Source organism: Octopus sinensis, linkage group LG18 (genome assembly GCF_006345805.1).
Source record: "Octopus sinensis linkage group LG18, ASM634580v1, whole genome shotgun sequence".
Lineage (NCBI taxonomy): Eukaryota > Metazoa > Mollusca > Cephalopoda > Octopoda > Octopodidae > Octopus > Octopus sinensis.
The window spans coordinates 2,589,213-2,612,954 of NC_043014.1; the positions used below are offsets into that span (position 1 = coordinate 2,589,213).

General features: G+C 37.6%; 1 protein-coding gene across 5 annotated transcripts in view; it reads left to right on the plus strand.

Annotated features, from left to right (window-relative positions):
• LOC115221393 (inosine-5'-monophosphate dehydrogenase 1b) overlaps positions 1-22,848 on the plus strand; it is an 85,728-nt gene extending 62,880 nt beyond the window's left edge. For 3 of the 5 annotated variants that reach the window (XM_029791567.2, XM_029791569.2, XM_029791570.2), the window contains exons 3-17: positions 449-497; positions 1,492-1,593; positions 2,618-2,692; positions 2,876-3,082; positions 4,257-4,344; positions 4,943-5,045; positions 6,689-6,785; positions 7,332-7,422; positions 8,464-8,559; positions 9,348-9,491; positions 10,815-10,959; positions 11,149-11,292; positions 13,262-13,345; positions 16,493-16,568; positions 21,110-22,848. In XM_029791567.2, the coding sequence (XP_029647427.1) occupies positions 449-497; positions 1,492-1,593; positions 2,618-2,692; positions 2,876-3,082; positions 4,257-4,344; positions 4,943-5,045; positions 6,689-6,785; positions 7,332-7,422; positions 8,464-8,559; positions 9,348-9,491; positions 10,815-10,959; positions 11,149-11,292; positions 13,262-13,345; positions 16,493-16,553 (1,486 nt within the window). In that variant the 3' untranslated portion in view covers positions 16,554-16,568; positions 21,110-22,848. Of the gene's footprint in view, positions 1-448; positions 498-1,491; positions 1,594-2,617; positions 2,693-2,875; positions 3,083-4,256; positions 4,345-4,942; positions 5,046-6,688; positions 6,786-7,331; positions 7,423-8,463; positions 8,560-9,347; positions 9,492-10,814; positions 10,960-11,148; positions 11,293-13,261; positions 13,346-13,513; positions 13,836-16,492; positions 16,569-21,109 lie in introns of those variants that run through there. The other 2 variants (XM_029791568.2, XM_036510648.1) reach the window with 2 other exon arrangements.
• The last annotated feature ends 894 nt before the right edge of the window (positions 22,849-23,742 follow it).

Consider the following 23,742-nt stretch of genomic DNA (forward strand, 5'->3'; position numbering starts at 1 on the left):
TGTGATATGTGTAACCTGAAGTTAGACATAACACGGACTACATCTGTAACTTTTGTCTGTTTCAATATATTACATGTTTTTTTATGGCCACAAATACTCAACTCATTCGATCATTTTAGATCCTTGTTTTTCTGTACGTGTGGCACTGTAAAAATCTCTCTGGACATCACAGGAAAAAGCTGTAAATGTGTATTGCCATCACTCTCTTATTCTCTCCCCATCTGTCTGTCTGTTTGTCTATAAATAAATGAATATATTATTGAACTTTCTGGTTTCATTAAAATTGTAAAAATCTCTCTGGACATCACAGGAAATGGCTGTAAAGGTGTATTGCCATCACTCTCTTATTCTCTCCCCATCTGTCTGTCTGTTTGTCTATAAATAAATGAATATATTATTGAACTTTCTGGTTTCATTAAAATTGTTCTTTTTCTTTTTTTTATTCCAGTGACTTTTTAATTCTTCCAGGTTTTATAGATTTCTCAGCAGATGCAGTGGTAAGTCTTGCTTCTTCCATCATTAAGTTGTTTCATAGATCAAACTATTTTCTTTTAAATCCGTTAATATCATTGTATCAATGGGGGAACCTTTTGGGGTTTGCTAGAAATAAGTCAAATCCCTCCCAAATTACAACACTTGTTGTCAGTGCTGCCATTATTTTAGCATCCCCTTTTCCATGCTTGTATGGGTTGGGTGAAATTCGAGGCAGATTTTCAGTGGTTGGATGCCGTTCCTGACACCAGTCTTCACCCACCACTGAGCATAATATTTCCCCATTGTTAGACAAGTTTACATAAAAGATTAGAAACAAAACACTGCTTGTATGATGGTGATGTTCTTTTACAACCATCTCATGTGATATAAAAATAAGGACGGACACACACACACACATACACACATAACAATTAAAGATTCACAAAGAAGTGATGATTTTAATTAATATGGGTGTGTACAATTAGACTTAATTACTGCTTTTTGTGCATCTGTTAATTCTAGCTTTGCGCACAAGTATTTTATTTGCTGTTTAAATGAAAGAACAATATTTCTTCTTAGTGGGCTGTGAGCATTCGATTTCCTGTGCATTGCTGATGAGGTTTCAGAACACAGAAACATGTTTCTGACAGCTGAGTGATGTTGCTCATAGCTCAGCTCTGTCTTTTTACTCACACATTATTAGAATTTCTCTACAGTTTTTGCTGCAAAGGTCTTTCCACATTTCAGTGCAGATGACCATATTAAACATAATTGTGTACACACACACACATGATGGGCTTCTTTCAGTTTCCATCTACCAAATTTACAAACACGGTTTTAGTGAACCCAAGGCTGTAGTAGAAGACACTTGCCCAAGATGCCACACAGTACGACTGAACCCCAATCCATGTGGTTGTGACACAAATTACACAACCCCACTGCTACACCTGTTCCATTGTTGTTGTTGAAAATTAAAACCCCAATGGTTATAGTGTTTGTCTTTTCCTTCCTCTACAGGAATTAAATTCTGCTCTGACCAAGAAGATCACGCTGAAGGCACCTTTAGTGTCGTCACCAATGGATACTGTCACCGAATCTCAAATGGCAATTGCTATGGCGGTATGTATATCTGAGATAATTTATTGATTGTTTGGTTTAATCCTTTCGTATTTAAACTGACCATATGTAGCCCGAATAATCAACCTGTTTTACGTTCAGACTGGCCAGGTCCAGCCTCTCACACCTACCCTACAATGTCATTCTAATAATATACAACCACATCATTTAAATTTCAAAGCTATAAGATAATGCATGATTAATTCAAAACAATGTGAATAAATAAAGATTACATTTGACAGAGTAATCTGTAATCTAAAGGATTAAATATTTGGTTTGTGGCAAGGTTGTTAACTGCTAGAATGTATGATGATGAAAGATGAGAGAATGGAAGAAAATAATTTAATTGTTTTAGAAAGTTGTTTGCATTGAGTTTACATTGTTCCTTTTGTGTGTGTGTGTGTATATGCATGCATATATAAATATATATCTGTGTGTGTGTGTGTATATATTTATATATATTTTTTTCTTTTTTTTTTTTACTTGTTTCAGTCATTGGACTGCGGCCATGTTGGGGCACTGCTTTGAAAGGTTCGGTTACAAATTAACCTCAGTGTCTATTTTTTCAATCTGGTATTAATTCTATTAGTCTCTTGCCAAACTGTTAAGTTAAACGGATGTTAACAAACCAACACAAGTTGCCCTGTGGTGGTGGGACACACACATAAGCTATATAATAGGCTTCTTTCAGTTTCTGTCTACCAAATCCACTCAACGCTTTGGTCAGCTGAAGGCCATAGTAGATGCTTACTCCAGGTGGTGGTCGTGGCTGGATTACTCTTTTAGCCAAGTTCAAGTTCTCTTTGTGTGTGTCTGTAGGAGTTGGGGAAAGATGTCAGTGAAAGTGACTCGGGTGAGAGGAGGTGATGACTGGCAGTAGAGAAAGGGCAGATAATGCATTTGTTTAATAAAATCGGATTGAGAGATTTCTTTGACTGTTTTGGATGGTGAAACCTTTTGAGTTTTTGTAATCCCATTTCTAAGTGGAATTTGATACTAATTAATTAATTAATTTGTCTGTTTCTAGCTGTGTGGTGGTGTAGGTGTGATACATCATAACTGTACACCACAATTCCAGGCAAACGAAGTGCGTAAAGTTAAGGTAAGCTTCACTTTGACCCCTTTGTCCTCCTGAAACTACTTAACCATCCACCCATATCTATATTCATCAGAATATTTAAATTTCTTTTACTCGTTTTTGCTTAATTTTGTAATTAACTAAATTGTCTTTTTTTTTTTTTTTTAATTATCTAAAAAGACTTAATTTCAATAATTTTATTTCCAGAAATACGAGCAAGGTTTCATTCTTGATCCAGTTGTGATGTCACCTCAGCATACAGTACGAGATGTTGTGGAAGCAAAAAAGAAATTTGGTTTCTCAGGTATTCCAATCACTGAGAATGGTAGCATGGGGCAGAAACTGGTTGGTTTGGTCACACAGAGAGACATAGATTTCTTAACGCCTGATGAATATCATACAAAACTTCAAGATGTAAGTGTAGTAAAAAATAAAACCACTTGTTTTTGTTACTGTTTCCACACACACTCTTTCGCTATCTAACACAGTGCTTTTCAAACTTTTTTCTGGGGCGGAACCCCAAGGAAACATTCCACTGGCTCGAGGAACCCCTGTGCAATAATTTAATAGTCTCATGCACACATATCTGCACAGGAGAATTAAAAATTACTGCCAATTTTAGCAGTTTTGTAACTTCTTGCGGAAACCCTGGACTGTACTGGCGGAACCCTATGGTTCCGTGGAACCCTGGTTGAAAACCACAGATCTAACACATGGCCCCACATGTTCACCCTCTCACTTTTTTCACACTTAAGGGCAGTTTACAAATTATCTTAGGGCTGGTGTTTCGATCAACAGTTGTTTCAGCTGTTATAAACTTCAACATGTTAGTAGCTGAAGGAGGGGCACATCACATAAGGCAACTGATGACTTCCCTAATGGTACAGTTTTATATCGTATTGTGTTTAAAACCCATCATCTCTGAAGGGCAATAACCTCGATGTCTCATTCCTTAAACTGTATCATCATCATTGTTTGACCGTGGTCGAGACAATGGAATTTACTATGTTACGCCAGGCTTCACGGCCCATCATAGCATTATGGAGGTCCTGTTGCTGGATGCCTGTATCCCTGGAGATTACATCAGGGTAGGAGAGTAAGCGCCCTCTGGTATCACGAGCAGATGGCTTCCAGAGGAGAAGAGTAGAAATTGCCTCGTTTTCAGCTCTACAACTGGACTCTCCTACCTTTCACAAGAGATGATACAGGTGGTAATTTCCCATATATTTGTACTTTGGTTGGATGACGCTTCCACGAGAGATTTGATATGATACACTACCTCATATGATATAGTGTATCTCATATGATACACTGTGGTAGTGCAGGGTTGCTATAATACAGGTTAATCCTAGCCTTAGTGATGGGTTGGTTGAAGCTTTGGTGGTGGGTCACTGGCTTTTGCAGATGCCACTTACTGCCTTATCAGTAGCTACCATCTGCATTTGTGTCACAGAAGGCCAGTTGTGGTTTTGGGACATTGGATAAAATTGCAACCTAGATGGGTGGATGTGGTCGTGGTCTTAGTGAGGGCCAGTTGTACCTTGAAAACCTTCGTATCTGAAGTATTTTTTTTTTTTACCTTTCACAGGTGATGACCAGATATGAAGACCTTGTTGTTGCCTTTGAGGGACTCACTCTGAAAGAAGCCAACCAAATTCTACAGAAGAGCAAAAAAGGTATTTTCAGTGAACCAAAATTTAGATCTCTTTAACCCTTCAGCATTCAGACTTCTCTGTCAAATGTCATACTTGTTCACCTTGTTTTGAATTAATCAAACATTAATCTCATAGCTTTGAGATTTCAATGTTTAGTTTTAGTTTATTTGTAGAATGACATTGTAGGGTAGGTCTGATAGGCTGGATCTGATTGTTTTCGGTTTAAAACAAAATATTTGGACTGAATATAGCTTGTATAACTCTTTTGCATACAAACTGACCATATCCGGCCAGCCTCTCACGCCTTACCTACAATGTCATTCTAAAAAGAATCACATCATTGAAATCTCAAAGCTATGGGATAATGCAGGGTTTGTAATGTAGAACCAGCAGTCCTGGGTGGTGGATGTCAAAACGGGTAAACATCTGTGTATATCATTACAATAAAATTCTTTTATAGAATGTTGAATATAGTAAATTTATGAATTGATTTTTTTTTTTTTTTTTTTTTTTTTTTTTAAAATACCTGAGCGCAGTTTGCTGTTAATTAGGATTAATGCTGGTGTAACGGGTTTCTGTTTAATGAAACCGATTAAAAGACCTCTGTTCTCTTTCGTAGGTAAATTACCAATTTTGAATAAAGAATCTGAGCTGGTTGCATTGATAGCACGTACAGACACAAAGAAGAACCGAGAATTTCCACTTGCTTCTAAAGATGACAAGTAAGGGTTTCTTATTCATTTTCTTTTAACGTGTGTGTGTCTGTGTGTGTAGGTGCAAGCTTGGCTGATCAGTTAACCCTTTAGTGTTCAGATTATTCTATCAAACATAATGCCTATTGATTCCCATTGATTTGAATTAATCATGCATTATCTTTTATCTTCAAGATCTTGATGGTGTAATTACTTAATGTAGAATAACATTGTAGGGTTGGTGTGAGGGCCTGGATCTGGTCAGTTTGAACATACAACAGATTAACTATTTTGGCCGGATACGGCCGGTTTAAATACTAAAGGGTTAAGCAATTCACTTCTGAACCTGATAGTCTTGAGTTTTGTCCTGCTCTGTGGAACATTAGGCAAGTGTCTCCTACTGTAGCTCTGCCCTGACACAATCCTTGTGGGTGGATTTGGTAGACAGAAACCTAAAGAAACTCTTTGCATATATATATATATATATATATATATATAATATATATATATATTTCTTTGCTGCCCACAAGGGGCTAAACATAGAGGGGACAAACAAGGACAGACAAAGGGATTAAGTCGATTACATCGACCCCCCCCACCCAGTGCGAAACTGGTACTTTATTTATCGACCCCGAAAGGATGAAAGGTAAAGTCGACCTCGGCGGAGTTTGAACTCAGAACGTAACGACAGACGAAATACCGCTAAGCATTCCGCCCGGCGCGCTAACGAGTCAGCCAGCACGCCGCCTATATATATATATATATATATATATATACTAGCAGTATAGCCTGGTGTTGCTCAGGCTTGTTTTCTTTTCGACCCTTTAGAATTGGATTTTTTGAAAAGTAAAAATTTTGCATTATGTAGCCTGTTATTCTCTTTAAGTGAACATCTTTCTGGTTGAAATACACCAAAAAATGGCAACACAGCAGTAAAAAAATCATAAAAAAATAGGGATTTTCATAGAAAAAAAAAGCACCTTTTTGATGTAAATAATTTTTGGTGTTAACATGGTCCGATTTGAATTTTTCTTCTACGGAAGGAAGAGCAAGCCTTCTTCTATCATACTCTCAATTTTGGTCAACTTGTGCTGCAGGGTCTCGGAGGAGATAGTGTTAGTTGAAGGCTACCAAACCTGCCATGCACAGACAATTTCAGCTTAATATATATATATATATATATATATATATATATATATATATATATATATATATATATATATATATATATATATAATATATATATATATATATATATGTTTGTGTACTGTTTTGTTAGTTGTAAATGAGCATAACAATCATACAAACATCCTTCATATCCAATTTTCCATGGAAACCTGTTTTGGCTGTGGGGAAATATTACTTTGCTTGGAACCATCCGAGGGTTAATGATAGGAAGGATATCTGGCTATAGAAAATCTGTTTCATCAGATTTTATCTGACCCATGCCGGCATGGAAAAGTGGATGTTAAAATGGTGTGGGTGTGTCAAAATGAATCTCTTTTACTGTCAGGAAATGAGCTTTTTTCCTTTTCTTACCTACCTTAAACCAGGGATGTTCTGGACTGGGTTGGTATCAAAATGTCTCAGCTATAAACCTTATTTTGTCTCAGCTATAAACCTTATTCCTGTAAGTCTTACTAAAAAATATCCTTTTTTTCTCCTCTTTGTAGGAAACAGCTTCTTGTAGGTGCTGCAATTAGTACACAGGACAGTGACTACCCTAGACTGGAGCAACTTGTCCAAGCCGGAGTAGATTTTGTTGTTTTGGTGAGTATGCTTATTGATATGGTACCCTGGCATCTCCAAGTGAAGGGCTACTGCTAACCAGAAGTCATTAAGGGTGGGGGCAGCTCTTGCTAGGGTATTGGAGGGGGGGGTCTGTTGGCCACAGTTTTCTGTTCTCTTTCAAAGTATTATGGCCCACATTTCTAAGGGATTGGCATGGCTGTGTGGTTAAGAAGTTTGCTTCTCAACCATGGGGTTTTGGGTTCAGCAGCACTCCATGACATTTTGGGCAAGTGTTTGTGTTTGTGCTGTATTTAAAGTAACAAACCAGAGGTGGTGGTGTTCACTTCTCTCAACAAATTGTTTGCTTGCTTTGCACCCTCAAAGGTGTGTAATTCTTTACTTGGAAAAACAGATAAAGGTTAGCAACAAGAAGGACAGCCATCTGTAAAGCAATGCCTCAACATGTATTCATCTAACTCATGCTATCCTGGAAAGAGATGTAAAAACAACAAATTATATTTTATTGCTTTCTAAAACCTAAATTTTTCTCTGTATTTATTATTTTATTCTGGAAACTTCTTTCAGGATTCTTCCCAGGGCAATTCCATTTTCCAAATTAATATGATCCGGGCCATCAAACAAAAGCATCCAGAACTACAAGTTGTTGGTGGAAATGGTAGGTTTAAACATTTTTTTCCCCATATTCTTGGTTCCACATCAGTTATTTTCTAAGGGGTGATGAGTGGGCAGGTGGTCAGTGACTAAACCAGTTCCCTCACCTGGATTGCCAGCTGAGGAGAGTGTTGTCGACACACTGCAGGCTTCAAAACAAGACTTGTCAAAGGATGGACAAGCTGATTGTGGGCCACTGGCTGTCACATAAAATCATCCGGTACATGGGCTGGCAAACCATGTAGCTGACCCATGACCATGGTCACAAAAACTTCCATGAAAGACAGACTGCTCTTAATACGAAGTTGATGTCGTTAAGAACTTTGCTTTGCGACAACCACATGGTTTTAAGTTTTATCTTACTGCATAGCAGCCTTTGGCCATCTAATATCTTGTGAATGCAATTTTGGGTGTGTGTGTGTGTGTGTGTGTGTGTGCATTCAGGTGTATGCTTTTGCATTGTCATTGTGTGGGCAAAAATAACTAAATTTACTAATGTCACAATGTCATGTAGCTGTGAGGCTTTGTTGTGTGTAATGTACAAATGTCTTGTTTTCATAAGTTTTGAATTAAAATCTTCCACCAAACCTTAGTCCCAAATTTATGATCCTAACACTAGCTTCATGATAACTGAGTTATTTTACTAAATTCTTTGTTATATTGAAAGTAATTGAAAGAAACACGGAGCATCTCAAAATAAATACAGTAACGAAAGGGTTGAAAAGTTTATTTCCCTACCACATAGTTATGAGTTCAATGTGTGTGGGACTTTGGGCAAGTCTACCATGTGTGTGTGTGTGTGTATTTGCAAGTGTTTATATCTCGTCTTGATATTGCATGATTACTGTAAATATTCTGCAAAATATATCTGGCCAAAGGGAAATATCTTGTTTGGAAATAGATAAGGGTTGATAACAGGAAGGGCACCCAGCTGTAGAAAAAATCTGCCTTAGATTGTCTGTTCCATGCAAGCATGGAAAAGTGGACATTAAAACAAGGATTTTTTTTTTTTTTGTTTCTTATTTGACTATATTTTTGTTTTCAGTGGTGACAGCTGCCCAGGCTAAAAACCTTATTGATGCTGGAGTAGATTCTTTACGTGTTGGTATGGGAAGTGGTTCCATTTGCATTACGCAGGAAGGTAAGTTGGTCGTCCACCAGTTTTAGATACTTGGAACTTAACCATTTAGCATTTTAATCTGCTGATCCAGCCTAAATAAGTCTACCTGTATTGTGTTCAAATTGATCCGTTTTTCACGCCTGCCATACAACGTCACTCTAAAAATAGGTCAAGTGGAGATAATGCCTGATTTTATTGAAAACTATTTGAACAAATAAGCGTTACATTTAACAATAATCTGAATACGAATGATTAAACTTCCCATTTTTAAACTTATTTAAATTCAAAACCTACCCTCAAAATATTTTATTCTAATCATCTGATTTATAATTATTTTAGTAAATTCATTATTTTCAAAATTAAGTAGAACTGTCAGTGTTTTTATCAACTAATTTTTATTACCATATTTCTCTTGAAATCCACCGCTGTTTATTTCAATTTAATTTAATCCTTTAGTGTTCACATCATTCTGCCAAAATTAATCCTTTTTCATCCACATTGTTTTGAACTAATCAGGCATTATCTTGGAGCTATGAGATTTTGATGAGGTAGCTGTTCATTTTTAAAACGATATTGTAGGGTTGGTGTGAGAGATCAGATCTGGCCAATTTGAACATAAAACAGGCAAAATACTTCGGTCCAGTTTAAATGCTAAAGGTTTAAAAGTAAAGAAGAATTTGTTAAGTATTTCTATTGAAATACAAAATTATTTTATGAATTTGTTATTTCCACCATTAATTAACACAAACAACAGAATATTTCTTCAGAAATATGGTAAATGAACCTCTTCTGCATCTCTCTTCTCGTAGTGATGGCTGTTGGTCGTCCTCAAGGGACAGCTGTATATAAAGTTGCTGAATACGCTCGACGCTTTGGTATACCTGTGATTGCAGATGGTGGGATTTCCACGGTTGGCCATTGTATAAAGGCTTTATCATTAGGGGCATCCACTGGTAAGCCTTGGTCTTTTCTGTTTTTCTTTTTTGTTTTATTGTGTTTCTTTGAATGAAGAGGGTGTTGTAGAATCATCTTATTACTATTTACTTCATTGCCATCGACCTCCATCACCATGACCCTGGTGTCATTGTTCTCATCACCACCACCCACAAGTCTACAAAGGAGCTTCTACATTGAGTCACTTGAATTGCTAAAAAAATTAAAATAAAACTCAGCTAAATCTCCCCAAATCACACCCTGGTTATTATTTCAACATCCACTTTTCCACGCACACAGTTTAGCTTCTCTCTACCAAATCAACTTACAAGGTTTTGGTCAGCTCCAGGTTATCGTGGAAGACCTTTGCCTAAGGTGCCACACTGTGGAACTGAACTCAAAACCATCTGATTGGAAAATAAACTTCTCAATAACTGTGGTTGAGGAAATTTTGCAACGCTGTGCAATGTGCTGCACCTTTGGTAAGTGTCTTCTTCCAAAGCCTTGTGAATGCATTTGGCTGACGGAAACTGAAAAGAAGCCTCCGTGCGTGTGTGTGTGTGTGTGTGTGTGTGTATTCATGTCTCCTTGTGTTGATATTGTGCTCTACTTTGCAAAGAAGTGTTACTGTTGTGCAACTAGTATCCTCCACTTGTAATCTTAAGCAATAACGTCTGGTTTTTGTGCAGTTAATGTTTGAAGGACTTGATAGGAAACATCTGGCTTGGAAACAGGTGGGGGGAGGGGTTGTGGTGGTGCTGGTTGGTAACATCTGCCATAAATGGATTTAGTTTGATCCATGTAACCATAGGAAAGTGAATGTTTAAATGATCATCACATATGTGTGTATATACATTACATTATATGTATGTGTTTGTGTGTAATATATATATATATTATATATATATATATATATATACACATACATACATACATACATATTAGAGGGAAACCACTAATATGTATATAATACAATTTTACTGAACCTTCAGTTTTTTTATATGCTAGACCACTGGTGTGAAATCGATGTTAATTAAATTAATATCTAATTTCTCACCTTCATTTTAAATTTATATATATCAAATCAAAACAGAAGATTGGAAAATTTTGGTGAATTAACAATACCAAAACATTTTTCTAAATCTCCTATTTTGTTATTATTCTGCAGAAAATATTTCCCAATATTTTCAACTCTTATACTTCAAACAAATAGAATATCTAATTACAGATTTAGGATACTGAAATAAGCAGATGTGTTTTAAAGAGGACACAACCTGGATTTTAATTCTGTCTGTCTTTTTATATTGGTGATTCATTTGTTGTTTTTTTTTTTAACCTTTTAGTAATGATGGGGTCATTACTTGCTGGTACCAGTGAGGCCCCTGGAGAATACTTTTTTGCCGATGGAGTTCGTTTAAAGAAATACAGAGGCATGGGATCACTCGATGCCATGGAGAAACACAAAAGTAGCCAGAGCAGATATTTTAGGTCAGTCAATATTAAATATTTCCACATGCAAACAAAATTGTTTCTGAGGCTTTCATGTGACGTATGTGTGTGTGTGTGTGTGTGTGTGTGTGTGTGTTATATAAATGCGAAGAAGAGTGTGTGTTTCTACGTGCGTAGAAGTGTGTACAAATAAAATCCTATCTGACCTTCCTGCGTTTGTTCTTACAGTGAAAGTGATAAACTCAAGGTGGCCCAGGGGGTTTCCGGTTCAATCGTCGATAAAGGCTCCATTCATAAGTTTGTACCATATTTAATATCTGGTGTGCAGCATGGTTGTCAAGACATTGGTGCTAAAAGTCTTTCTGCATTGAGGTAAGTCTGTTGTTCTTTTATTCAATAATTCCGGTCTAACTACTCTACAAAATCCAGAACTGTACTAATATACTGCAACTATTTACTCGACAACACTTGTTTGACCCTTTAGCATTTAAACTGTCAAAATCTGGTCCCAAACACTTTTATATCCAAACTGTCAAAATCTGGTCCCAAACACTTTTATATCCAAACTGGCAATATCTGGTCCCAAACACTTTTGTGTCCAAACTGTCAAAATCTGGTCCCAAACACTTTTATATCCAAACTGTCAAAATCTGGCCTCTCACACTTACCCGCCAATGTCATTCTAAAAATATACAATTAGATCATCTAAATCTCACAACATCAAGATAATGCATGATTAATTCAAGACAATTCAAATGTGTAAGTATTAAATTTGACAGTAATCTAAATGCTAAAGGATTAACTGTGATACCAGGGCGGAGGCTTTAATCTTTGCTAAACTAAATTTTTCATATTTAATATATTTGTCCTGTTGATGGCTTTTGGTCCTTTGTATCCTAATTAAATTTTAGCTTCTGTAAGCATTGCCAGTGGTCGAAATGAGTGGAAAGAGCTGGAAGAAATGCTGCTAACCATTTTGTCTGACATGGAGGCCAGCGATTTGAAAGCAGGGAGAAGTTGATTACATTTGACTCCCAGTACTAGTTTTTTAAAATTTAATTTAATTTTTTTATTGAACTCCAAGGGACAAAGTTGTTCTTGGTGGGAATTCAGACAGTGTACAAACTGCTGGAACAAAGACCACAAGACATTTTATCCAATTCTCTAAGAATTCTATCAATTTAATAATGACGGTCACTCCTGTCAATTTCCACGTTACAAGTGTTTGAAGTAAAGATGCAACTCGTGTCACAATGGTAACACTGATTTTGATTTTTGCCTGGGTGGCACATAAAGAGCACCCACAACACTCTGCGAGTGGTTGGCATTAGGAAGGGCATCAAACTGTAGAAACATTCAGATCAGATCACAGCCTAGTGCAGCCTTCTGGCTTGCCAGCCCTCAGTCAAACTGTCGTCAAAACGTCCATACCATGCCAGCATGGAAAGTAGAGATATTAAACGACGACGATGATTGGACAAATGTACCTGTTGATAGCAGGATATATATTATTCTGTTTCTTCAACTCCTGTTGTTTTTAGTTGCATTATGAACACATTTTACGCCACACAGATCAATTTAGACAGTAACTTTCTCCCATGGTGCTAAATTAAGCTGTTAGGATTTCCCTGATTGTTTTAATTTATCCTTATACCCAAGGATGGGTCTTCCTTTACTGCAAAGTTCCTCCACCTGTTGACCAAGTTATTAATAATTTTGACACTAGGCCAGCAATTTCAGGGAAGAGGGGGTTAAGTTGATTATATTGATCTGCCTCCCCCCGTACGTAACTGGTACTTATTTTATCAATCTTGAAAAGATGAAAGGCAAGGTTGGCCTTGGCAGAATTTGAACTCAGAATGTAATATGGAAGAAGTAGTAGTAATAATGATGATGATGATAATAATAATCTCTTTTTTTCTCTTTTACTTGTTTGTCATTTGACTGCGGCCATGCTGGAGCACCGCCTTTAATCGAGCAAATCGACCCCGGGACTTATTCTTTTGTAAGTCCAGTACTTACTCTATCGGTCTCTTTTGCCGAACTGCTAAGTAACGGGGACATAAACACACCAGCATCGGTTGTCAAGCAATGCTAGGGAGACAAACACACACATATATACGACAGGCTTCTTTCAGTTTCCGTCTACCAAATCCACTCACAAGGCTTTGGTTGGCCCGAGGCTATAGTAGAAGGCACTTGCCCAAGGTGCTATGCAGTGGGACTGAAGCCAGAACCATGTGGTTGGTAAGCAAGCTACTTACCACACAGCCACTGAAATAAATAGATGGCTTTGTTAGTAATTTTCCTCTTTTTCAAGTGATGCAATTGAATTTTTCAGATCCATGATGTATTCCGGTGAACTTAAATTTGAACGTCGGACGTCTGCTGCTCAAGTTGAGGGAGGTGTACACGGCTTGCATTCGTAAGTAATCCCTTTTTTTCTCCCTTTCATTTCTATTAACAAAATGAGTGTTTTACTGTGAAATAGTGTAGCCCTTGATATTGTTGACTTGTCTTTGGACATACTAACAACATCCTTGCTAATATAAAATGTCTCATCTTTTAACATCCATTTCCATGCTTGCATCAGTGAGGCGGAACAGGCAAGGTAATGTCTTCCCATGGCTGGCTGGACCAGTTTCCACAGAAAACCGGAAACGAGAGATCCTGCTTCTATGACGGTGATACTTGGTGTCATGTAAGAGGATACGCACACATGCACAATGGGCTTCTTCTAGTTTCTATCTGCTGAATCTATTCACAAGGCCTTGATTGGTTTAGGGCTATATTAGAAGACACTTGCCATGAAGTGGGACTGAACCTGAAACCACATGGTTTGATAGGCAAACTTTTTAGTCACAAGGCTATACCTGCCCCTACAGTCTTAATAGTAGAGAACATGAAATACAGAGAAAAATGGATCTCGTCATCGTTTGACGTCCGTTTTCCATTCTGGCATGGGTTGGATGGTTTGACTGGGGATTGGCAAGCCAGGAGGCTGCACCCAGGCTCCAATCTGATCTGGCTGTGTTTCTGCAGCTGGATGCCCTTCCTAATGCCAATCACTGGCACAGGAGCCAGTCAGGTGACACTGGCATTGGCCATGTTTGGATGGTGCTTTTTATGTGCCACCAGCACGGGGAGCCAGCCAGATGGCACTGGCAATGTTCCACACATGCATGGTGCTTATTGCGTGCCACCAGCTATTTGTGGAAATTTATTGCAGACAATAGGAAATCAAGTTGTAGGGGGATTGGACACTAAGTTGTCAAAAACCTGAATAGAATCACTGCTAGGTAGAAACTGCATGGAAGCCCTCATTGTGTATGTGCATCTTGCCACTTGTCTTGATTGGACACATTTTCACAGAAGACACACGGCTTTTATATCAGTGGCACATGTCTAAACAAGGAAGCACAACCATCCACATGCATGCATATACATACATACATACACGATGGGCTCCTTTCAGTTATTTTCCAAAAGGCATTGAGTGAGCAAAGGCCCAGGGTGCCATCTATGATAGGCACAAGTGTGACTGTATGGTTAATAAGCTTGCTTCCCATCATGTGGTTTTGGTTTCAGTCCCACTGCATAGACCCTTGGTCAAATCTTTTGGTATAGCCCGAGGTTTTCCAAAGCCTTGTGAGTGAACTTGGTAGATGGAAACTGAAAGAAGCCTGTTGTGTATGTGTGGGTGTATCTTTGCTTTGACATCACACGATGGTTGTAAATGAGCAGGTGATATTCCTCGTTTCCAGTCATCTGTGAAAACCCGTTAGCTTAACCCTTTAGCATTCAGATTGCTCTGTCAAATGCCTTTTTGTAGTAAAGATTGTTTGCCAACGTAACATGGCAGTCCTGGTTTAGGACTAATGTTGCTGTAATTTAGCCCCAGGGACATCTCCAGCTGGCTATACGACCCGATCTGTGTCCTTATATTTTCGAACAAGGGAATCTAGCACCCCCACTCGTTATTCTGTGCTGATGAAGGGTAATAACCCAGAAATGCGATACACAGATATTGTTTTGAGCTGAGTGGGTGTGCTAGATTCCCTTGTTCGAAAATATAAGGACACAGATCATGTCGTATAGACATTTGGAGACGATGTCTCCTGGGGATGAATTACAACAACATCCATCCTAAACCAGGACTGCCATATTATGTTGGCAAACAATCTTTACTACAAAGTACTGTTGCTGAATTATCTTGCGTTGTGAGATTTTAAAAGTAGTAATTTTCTAATTTAGTATGCCTTTTTATTCACATTGGTTTGATTTAACCCTGCATTATCTTGTAACTTTGAGATTTCAAAGACATTATTGTTTATGTTAGCATCGTATTCTAGGGTAGGTGCGAGAGTAGCTGGTTTGAACTCAAAACATGCAGAAAACTTGTACTGGATTTGGCCTGTTTAAATGCTAAAGAGTTAGGTGGAAATATTACCCTGCTTGGAAGCAGGTGAGACTTAGCAATGGGAAGGACATCCGATCATATTATATCTGTTTTAACAATTCATCTGACCCATGCAAGCATAGGAAAGTGGATGTTAAAACATTGTTGAAGATTGATATATTTTCAAGATTTGCAGCATTCAGATGAGATTCTCAATTGCTGTCCTCCTTCCATGTTGGGCTTTAGACAATTGAAGTTCCACTAGTATTTTGAGAAAACAATGGAATTTATAAGTTTATAGAGTCAAAAACTTGAAATCTCAAATAAGGGATTTCTTTAGAAAAAATAATATATTGGGTTGTTAGTTTTCTGTCTTTTTCTACTTGGTACACCATTGTTATATGTTTGAAAACAAATCTTATAGAAATTTCAAAGACAAAAAGTTGTAGAAGAAATAAATCTACAAAAATAAAACATTAACCCTTTCGTTACCGTATTTCTGTTGAGATGCTCTGTGTTTCTTTCATTTACTTTAAATATTACAAAGAATTCAGTAAAATAACTTCGTTATCATTCAGCTAGTGTTAGGAACATAAATTGTGACTAAGGTTTGGTTGAAGATTTTAATTCAGAACTTATGAAAACAAGACATTTGTACTCAGACCCAGAGACAGTTTCAGCCGTGTTGGTATCAAAAGGGTTAAGAATTGTTTCTCTATTATATATATTTTAACCCTTTTGTTACCATATTTCTGTTGAGATGCTCTGTGTTTCTTTCAATTGATTTTAAATATAACAAAGAATTTAGTAAAATAACTTAGTTGTCATTCAGCTAGTGTTGGGAACATAAATTGTGACTAAGGTTTGGAAGATTTTAATTCAAAACTTATGAAAACAAGACATCTGTACTACAGAGCCAGAGGCGGTTTCAGCCAGGTTGGTTATGAAAGGGTTAAAAAAGAAGGATAAAAATAGTTTCGTGTTGAGGCACAAGACATTGGAAAGGATTAAAATAAACAGGGGTTGGAGAAGCAAATTTATCTAACAATCCACTAACACAAAACAAACCCCAGTTATAAAAACTAACCCTGAACTCGAAGTATTATCCATTATTTTGTGTTTGGTGTATTCTTGTGTCCGTCATTGATGTTTGCTCCTCCATTTCCTTTGCAGTTGTGTGCATGGTGTGGACCAACATGTCCCTATGTTACATGTGGAGTCGATGATGACGTGAACAACAAACTGTTTGGTAGGCCTGTCTACCGCCACTACTCTCCTACCACCACTACACACCTCCTACTACTGCTGTCGTCAGCGTTGTCTTGTCTTGGCTTTTTTAGTTTTATATATGTATATATATATATACACACTCGACTTAATTGCGTATATATATATATATATATACGTCTGTATTGATGTAATTGTTGCTGCTGAGTGGAGTTTTTTTTTTTTTTTCATCTGTTCCACGAGATTTGTGTAAATATCTGCTTAGGCTGTAGACGATGGTAGCTCCTCACAGTTAAGCCCAGGCTGCAGCACTGCCTTCAGATGTAAACAAATATATGTTCGCTATTTTTCTCTTATGCACAGCCCACCCCCACAAACAACCAAAGCCTGTCCCTTTCGAAACTGTTGGGCTTGATGCCTTAAAAAAATTTATTATGATTGTATTTGAATCCAAGCCAAGGTTAATTTTGCCTTTCATTCTTTCAGGGAAGTGGGGGAATAAAATAAAGTACTAGTGAAATACTGGGGTTGATTAAATTGATTCCCTGCCCTCCCTCCTTCAAAACTGCTGTCCTGAAACCATTGAAGGTTGGGGGCAGTGGAAAGAACACTAGGGTCAACTTGTGCCTTCATCTTTTCAGGATTAATGAAATTGAGTACCTGTGAAGTACTTCTCTCAGAATGGTTGGCCTTGAACTTAAATTTGAAACTTTTATATTTTTAAAGCCAGAATTATTAGGACACCTTTACATTCTGGGTTCAAATCCCAGAGTATCAAGTGCTTAAATTAAAAACCATTACATTTATTGTTGCATTGCTGAAAACTTGCTCTTTGGATATCACTGTGTCTCGTATCTAGCTTAATCTTTTAATTCCCCCCTTTGATTTCTCCCTGAATTCTGAGATTAGAAAGAAAGGCTTGGGTTTATAAGATTTTTTTTTTTAAACAATTTATTTTTGAGTTCTATATTTTTATATTGTTTTTAATCCCTAAGATGTCATATAAATAACACAGCACCAGAATAGTGACCATTTGTCAGCATTTGAATATGCTTGGATTGCATTTCCTGATAGTAAATTCATTGCTGTGTGATTTTTAGGCTTCATTTTGTTTTGTGTGAGTGACTGGAAATATGGAGAGATAAGCTATAGGACTCCAGGTTTATTTATCATTTAAACACAACCAGTTCAGATTTTGGTATTGTCCATCTATATGCAGGATGACCATGACATTACTAGCAGCAGGGATGTTCCTGTCTTCACAGCAGAGGTGACCTGGTCTCTTTTATAAATACACAATACTTTTAGTACAGCTATCCCTGTTGACATAAATATGCAGTGCTCATAGCAGTTGTGATGGCCCTTGTCTGCTTGTGGTAGAGCACTCACATTAAGGGCCATGTTCCCTGTCAACATAAAAATAGAGTATTCACAGCAGAGGTGGATCTGTCGCTTTTACAAATACATTATGCTTATGGTCCAAATTAATAGGGCTCATTGTAGAGTTGTCTCTCTCCACATGAAAAATATATATTTTACTCACAGTATGTTAGGTATTTCTAGTATCCAATATACACTAGATTTATGTTAGCACGTCGGGCAAAATACTTAGCAGTATTTCGTTTGCCATTATGTTCTGAGTTCAAATTCTGCCGAGGTTGACTTTGCCTTTCATCCTTTCGGGGACGATTAAATAAGTACCAGTTACACACTGGGGTCAATATAATCGACTTAATCCATTTGTCCTCTCTGTGTTTAGCCCCTTGTGGGTAGTAAAGAAATAGAAATAGTTATTTCATCTGCTGTTACATTCTGAGTTCAAATTCCGCCGAGGTTGACTTTACCTTTCATCCTCTTGAAGGGTGGTCAATAAATTAAGTACTAGTTGCATACTGGGATTGATCTAATCGACTGGCCCCACTCCCCAAAATTTTCGGGCCTTGTGCCTAGAGTAGAAAACAATATACACTAGATTTGTTTGTCCCTTCTGGTAGTTTCAAAGAACTCACTCAGTTTGTCCAGGAGTTACTGTAATTACCAAAAAGGGATCAAAAAATTGTTACCACATTGGACAAAAGTGGTTGAGCATGGCAGCTATTCTTTGGCCTTAGTTTCTCTGCTGCATACTTGCTCAGCTATCAGGTCACCTTGTCAAGGCTTCACCAGATAGATGTGTCACAGCCATATAGTATGTATCAGCCTGTTACCATCCATTTAAATATACAAATACATAAACTGGTTCCAGTAAAATTCAGATACTTAAACCGTTCCACTTCCTGGGGTTTAATCTTTTAGCATTTAAATGAACCAAAATATTTGACGGGTTTTATGCTCAGACCAGCCAGATTGGGTCTCTCAGACCCATCTTACAATGTTCTAAAAATACAGAATCACACCATCAAAATCTTGAAGATAGAACAATTATGCATAATTAATTCAAACCAATATCAATAAATAGGAATCATCATCGTTTAACGTCCGTTTTCCATGCTAGCATGGGTTGGACGGTTCAACTGGGGTCTGTGAAGCCAGAAGGCTGCATCAAGCCCAGTCTGATCTGGCGGTGTTTCTACGGCTGGATGCCCTTCCTAACGCCAACCACTCTGAGAGTGTAGTGATTGCTTTTTACATGCCACCGGCATGAGGGCCAGGCGAGGCTGGCAACGGCCACGATCGGATGGTGCTTTTTACGTGCCACCGGCATAATAATGCAATTTAATGTGAATGCTAAAGGGGTTGAAATGTAATCAACCCTCTGGTGGGATTTGAGTAAATATCAGCATTTTTTTACATCTTCACTTTCCATGCTGATATGGCCTGAAGGAGATTTTGAGGCTGGGTCTAGGACTGGATTCTTTTATTACCAACTTCTGTTTCCAAATAAGCTGTGTTTGCTGGTCTTTATGCATGATACACTGCTGAATGACTGGAACTGTTTTTATGGCATTCACAGATGTTAGTTGTCCACCAGATCCACTCACAAGGCCATTGTAAAAATGCACTTGACCCAGTGAGGATTGAACCTGAAATCAAGTAGTTGGGAAGTAAAATTTTCACTCAACCACACAGCCATGCATGTGAATGAAGATAGATGTTGAGTAGACTTGTTCGGTGGAAACTGAAAGAAACCTTATTGCCTGTATTTATAAGAGAAAGATCTGGAAAATTTATCCATTACACATGTTTCATTTGCTAATAGGAATAAACTTGTACATGTTGGATAAACGTATAAGAAATTTCCTATTAGAAATTTGTGAGAGAATCAAATAATTTCTCACCTAAATAATGTGTTGGTGTGAACAAGTTTGTATTTCCTTAATTTTCATATTTGATTAGAAACAAAGGCTGTGCTTGCAATCCTTTACAAAAACATATCTGGACTCCTTGACATATTTGGACAATCATTGTAATCAATGATTTATAAGGTTTCCAGTACTGCCTGACTGGCCCCTGGTAAAAGCACCCACTACACTCTCGAAGTGGTTGGCATTAAGAAGGGCATCAAGATTGGAGCCTGGTGCAGCCATCTGGTTTGCCAGTCCTCAGTCAAATTGCCCAACCCATGCTAGCATGGAAGGTGGGCGTTAAATGATGTTTGTTTGATAGACTTTGAAATTACATTCTTTGGAAACAAATGAGGGTTGGGCCTCAAGAAGCACATCCAGATGGAGAAGACTGCTTCTCATCTGATCCATGCAGGCATGGAAAAGTGGATGTTAAAATGACGAATTGTGAAGCAATGGATTAGAATTAGCTGGGTATTGGGAAAATGCCTTGTGGTAATTGTATCTGTTGGTGTTCCAAGTTTAAATCCCACTAAGATCAACTTCGCCTTTTTTTTTTTTTTTAATATCAGTACCAGTAATGTTTTGGTCAATAGTATCGACTAGCCCTTACACCTAAATTAAAAACTAGTGGACAGGTCAGCCTTAAAGTTATAGCAATGCACTGGCCTGCTGGTTTCTTCTCTGGCCATCCCCAATGAGGAGGCCTTGTGTGTTATCTCCTTTGGTAACTCTTTCTTTGCCTCTTAATGTCAGCATCTAACAAACAATGCCTGTTTCTTGGGGGTTTACCAGACATCCATTCCTTCATATTCAGTTCCACTAATTGAACAGTGACTAATTAGAAAGTGATTTGTTACTGTATTTAATGGCAATTAAACGATGCACGACCACATTTCAGTTACTCATAATTCAGGAATAAAAAGAATTTTAGTACATTAAAGCACAAAAGCTCAACTTAGTATATAATACAACTTTGGGTGGTATTCTTGGAAACAATTTCTTCAGTGGATGTTAAAATGAATTGTGAAGCTAGAGATTAGTAGGGTTTGGTAAAATGCCTTGTAGTAATTGTATCTATTGGTGTTCCAAGTTTAAATCCTGCTGAGATCAAATTTGCCTTTTTTTAAAAAAATATCAGTGTATCTTATTTGCCATCAAATACAAATTAAAGTTTTATTTCAAATTCTGCCCTTGATTTTATTATGATTGAATAACATTTTTTGTCTTTGCTAAGTTGGAACCTACTTTACTATTTCTGTCGTTTCTATCTTTACAGCTATGAAAAACGGTTATTTTAGAACCCAGATGAAATTGCAATCTGCTCAAGTACGAATCATCATCATCATCATGTTTCCATTAGTATTTGGTTCCGCACCGTTTGTCACCAATTCAAAATCAGTGGTATGGATATATATACTACAACCGTTGACCATTAACTCTAACAAGACTTTCGGTTTTGTATTGACTGCATCGTTTGGAACGTTCCGCAGTTGGCTCACTAAACCTGCTTTTTCCACATCAAACCTCCATGCTCAACTCGTATCCATATTTTAAAAATGAAATAAAAATGTTTAAAAAATAAAAATCAATTTTTAATATTTTTCCCTAGAATTTCAACTTATTTAGCTACAAATAAAAAAAAAAACAACAGGAATTAAAAGAAATTCCTCTCTTTGTAATTGTACAAAAATCTTGTAAATAAATAAATATATATATTTTGAATTCAGACCCTTGTGTACTCTGGACGGTATATTTTAGGGCCTTAAATGGTTGTGGGGTTAGCGAGGGGAAGATATTGTTGAGTCCTTGCTATTGAATGTAGACTGATTGAAAAGAGGTTTAGTGATTCGTTTTTGAACTTTTTCCTTTCTACACCCAATGGTGGCAATAACTTAGGGGACTGCAATACCACAAAATCTACAACCAATTTTGACTAATATTTTGCCAAAGATGGCACGATGTAAATGATTTGTGAAACAACAGAACCAATATTAAATGGAAAAGATGGGTCCCCATATATAATAAATGATGGCTATGATCTTGTTCATGTTATTTTAGTAGCAAAAACTTAGTTGCTCTTTTAGTTTCTGTTAGCAACGATGTTTTTTAGTCTTGTCTTTTAGAATTTGCCATGTTTATGGAAGATAAGGAATGGTGTAATCAGTGACGAATGACATCCTAAGGGGGGTGAACTGGCAGAATTGTTGGAGGAATTGCACTGAATGCTATGCAGTATTTGTTTCAGATTTCTGTACTGCAGGTTCAAATCCCACCAAAGTGTCCTTTGCATTTCAACTGGAGGGAGAGATGAGAAAAAAAGGATAGGTACCTGTGAGAATGTAGGACCAGGTGCCGTGTGGTTTTTTATGTTCAGGCTCTGGTCTGAATACTAATCTATGGGTGTTCCCACCCTATCACCACTTGGCACCTTGGTTGTTTTTTTTTTTTTCTCTCTCAGGGTCCACTTTAGCAAATCTTTGGGCCACATATCCCTAGTTTAGAGGCTACCTCTCTCTCTCCTACCAGTTCCAGAAACCCTGCAAAAGGTCATGGACACTGCCTAGTCCCTTGACAAGAAAAACATTGAATCCATATTCCCGGTTTTACACCAGTTCTTACAACAATGACATGGCTTAGTCAGCCTCTTCCGCAAATAACTTTTCTTATTCTAAGTGTTTAGTTATTTTTATTCTCTTAGTTCTAGCTGAAACTAGTGTCAGCCAAACAGCACGGTGACCAGTAGCCATAATTTAATCTCATTACATATTGATGTGTCTTCTTGTCCCCACTTCTCTGAGCTACCCAGTTCTAGTCCACCCCTAACACTTGTTCCTTTCCTCCAAGTTACCCCGGTTGTTTAGTTCACCTCTATCCACATCCTATTCATATCATAAACAATAAACCGATCTACTGACGAGTAGATGTGTCTCTTCGGAATCTCGACATTCTGTTGTGAGTGCCAAACTTATTAAAAATGGTTGTCATAATCATCACCATCATGATCATCATCATCATAATAATAAAAATTATCAAAAAAATATATATTCAATGAATAAAAAATTTAAAACAAAAAGGATTTCTCTTCTTTTCTTTTCAATAATTTAGTTTTTTGCTCCTTAACCCTTTCGTATTCTGATTTATCAAATGTGATATTTACCTTATTTTGAATTAATCACGAATTATCTTGTGGCTTCAAGATAAGGCGGCGCGAGCTGGCAGAAACGTTAGCACGCCGGGCAAAACGCTTAGCAATATTTCGTCTGCCGTTACGTTGTGAGTTCAAATTCCGCCGAGGTCGACTTTGCCTTTCATCCTCTCGGGGGTCGATAAATTAAGTACCAGTTACGCACAGGGGGTCGATGTAATCGACTTAATCCGTTTGTCTCCTGTGTTTAGCCCCTTGTGGGTAGTAAAGAAATAGAAATAGGTATTTCGTCTGCCACTACGTTCTGAGTTCAAATTCCGCTGAGGTCGACTTTGCCTTTCATCCTTTCGGGGTCGATAAATTAAGTACCAGTTACGCACTGGGGTCGATGTAATCGACTTAATCTGTTTGTCCCCTCTGTGTTTAGCCCCTTGTGGGTAGTAAAGAAATATATCTTGTAGCTTCAAGGTTTCAATGATGTGACAGGCCAGGTGTGGCTAGTTTCAACATAAAACCTGTAGAATATTCAGGTGATTTGACCAGTTTAAATGCCAAAGGATTAAAATTATTTTTTGGAATCTTCGGGATTTGAAATCATAATCATCGTTTAATGTCTGCTTTTCATGCTGGCATGGGTTGGACGATTTGACTGAGGTCTGGCGAACCAGATAGCTGCACCAGACTCCAATCTGATCTGGCAGAGTTTCTACAGCTGGATGCCCTTCCTAATGCCAACCACTCCAAGAGTGTAGAGGGTGCTTTTA